At 45.4% G+C, this 2,318-nt stretch overlaps 1 protein-coding gene across 1 annotated transcript; it reads right to left on the bottom strand.

Moving 5' to 3' along the window:
* Positions 1-1,243: 1,243 nt before the first annotated feature.
* Positions 1,244-1,645, bottom strand: LOC136346719 (uncharacterized). The gene has a single exon (XM_066296085.1). It carries the CDS (start codon positions 1,643-1,645, stop codon positions 1,244-1,246), a length of 402 nt encoding a protein of 133 aa, XP_066152182.1.
* Between the last annotated feature and the right edge of the window lie 673 nt (positions 1,646-2,318).

Genomic DNA, 2,318 nt, shown 5'->3' with positions numbered 1-2,318 from the left:
GTACGCCTATGCCTGCTGACCATCAGCTTCCAGTACTTAAGAGCTGGGAGAAGCTGGGCATTATCGTTTTATCTTCTTTCCTATCACGATTGTCACTCATCAGTTGAAGGCGGATCGATACATCGCCAATTCACGATCATAATTCATACTCTTCATCGGATCGCGATCATTCAATCCTATATTTCTGGAACTAAGTCTTAGTCATAGTGATGTGTTACAAGTCAGTTAATAAACCGCGTTAATGTTTAAAGGGTTGTCCTGATTCCACGACTTTCGGGAGATCCCACGTGTTTACCTTGTGTTAAGTTTATTGTTATAGTTAGTGGTACTTAGTGATTTCGCTTGCCTAATGTTGCGCCCACGTGGTCATACTGTCTTCTTGTTTTCAACACCGATTAGATATGGCACACATGGTCCTTGATTGGAAATGTTGCTGTGAAATCTATCACCATCAGTATTCGTAGTCCGCAAATGGGGACTTTATTTACGACCATAAAAGCGATCATTTTTGTCTGTTTTAAGCACCACGCTGAGTGAAGAAAGGCATAAGCAATGAATCACGGTACCACCAAGATTTAGGGGGACGCCTGGCGGTGTCCCCATCTTGTAGTGGGTTGAGGGTAAGAAAATTCGGGAACACGACCCTATTGTCATTCTCATTCCTTTTCTATCCCTCTCAACGACTCGAGAGCGACACTTGCCTGCGTCGGTCCGCGATAAGTTTCAAACCCCATTGTTTTCTATTGTTTCTAACATTGAAGGTATTTCTTTATCTTGTTAAGTACCAGTGTTTGAGTATTGCTTGAATAAATCAAAGCAGTAAATAATCTAGTGAGTACTCCCGAGTTTCATTGTTCGCGAATCACGGAGTTAACAAAGCATCATCAGGGGTGGTCACTTGCGCCAGTTACGGATCGAACCCCCCTAGCCCGTACACCTTGCTAAGCAGATATCTAGTCCGTCCTGGACTCTTGTAACCAGAAGTGCAACGTCGGTACTTTGAATCGACAAGTATTACAAGTAGTGCTCGCGTGTACCAGGTCTGTAAATATGAAACCGGAATCTTTTAATAAAAAGTATAACTTAACTGCGCAATAATTATAAAAAATATTTTATTCGAAATATTTCCCATCGTTATTCGACCGACCATTACGTCGCCCGCCTACCCACTAAACCCACCTCCCCTCTTCTGCCCCGGAACCGCCTCTCGGCATTACATCAGGGCGTCCTTTTCCCCTCCAGACTAGGTACGGACAAGGTTCCGCACCCCACTCTTCTTCCTCTCGTTCTCTCTTACAATCTTGGCCCTCAAGATCTTCTCTATCAGGCCCTCAAACGCTACCCACTTGCTCTTGCTCTCCACCAGCTCGTTCCCTATCGTGCTTCGGTTCAGGTCGAGCCCCCCCGCCCTTGCCTCGGCGCGATAGCTCTCCCACTCCGAACACGTCCACAGCGTGTGCTCCGGCGTGTCCTCCCTTTCGTCACAAAACCAGCATTCATTCAAAAACATACATTTTTCCCACTTCTCTGGCAATTTGTGGATGCCACGCCAGAAGAACTGTTCTTTTGAGACAAACCATTCATCGACCCATTTTTGAACTGTTTCGTAAGGGGAGAAGTGCCGTTCTGCAAGAGCGTGTCCCATCGATGCAAATAAGTGATAATCGGATGGTGCTAAGTCGGGTGAATAAGCCGCATGTGATAGTACTTCGCAATGAAACGTCCCAATCGTTTCCTTCACCAGTTTTGGAGTGTGCGATGGTGCATTATCATGAAGCAATATCACCTTGTGTTGCCGTTCTTGATATTCTGGTCGTCTTTCACGCAAAGCTCGATGCAAGTCCATCACATGTTGTCGGTAACGTTCAGTATTAACTGTTTCTCCAGGTTTTAGCAGCTCATAGTAAATTACGCCTTTTTGATCCCACCAAACACAGAGCATTGTTTTCTGTCCATATCGATTTGGTTACTGCGAACCAGCTTCTACCCGACCCAATGGAAAACAGCGCACATAATTATGATCCAAAAACCGGGAAAGCCTGCAGATCAACCTTCATCCTATCGGCCAATTAGCTTGCTTCCGGTGCTGTCGAAGGTCTTCGAAAGGCTTCTCTTAAGGAGAATAAAGAACGAACTTGTTGAGAATGAAATCATCCCTGATCACCAATTTGGGTTCAGGGAGGGACACTCAACAGTTGAACAGATCCATCGGATTACCCATAAAATAAGTGAAGCACTTCAACTTAAACAGTACTGCTCGGGTGTGTTCTTGGACATTCAGCAGGCCTTTGACAGGGTTTGGCACGTGGGATTGCTGT

Source organism: Euwallacea fornicatus, chromosome 24 (genome assembly GCF_040115645.1).
Source record: "Euwallacea fornicatus isolate EFF26 chromosome 24, ASM4011564v1, whole genome shotgun sequence".
NCBI lineage: Eukaryota > Metazoa > Arthropoda > Insecta > Coleoptera > Curculionidae > Euwallacea > Euwallacea fornicatus.
Note: the sequence above shows the minus strand (reverse complement) of the source record. Positions and strands in the feature narration are given on the sequence as shown.

What these genes read in the sequence shown, in the direction of transcription:
- LOC136346719 (XM_066296085.1), bottom strand. Translation starts at nt 1,645, where the DNA reads ATGGGACACGCTCTTGCAGAACGGCACTTCTCCCCTTACGAAACAGTT.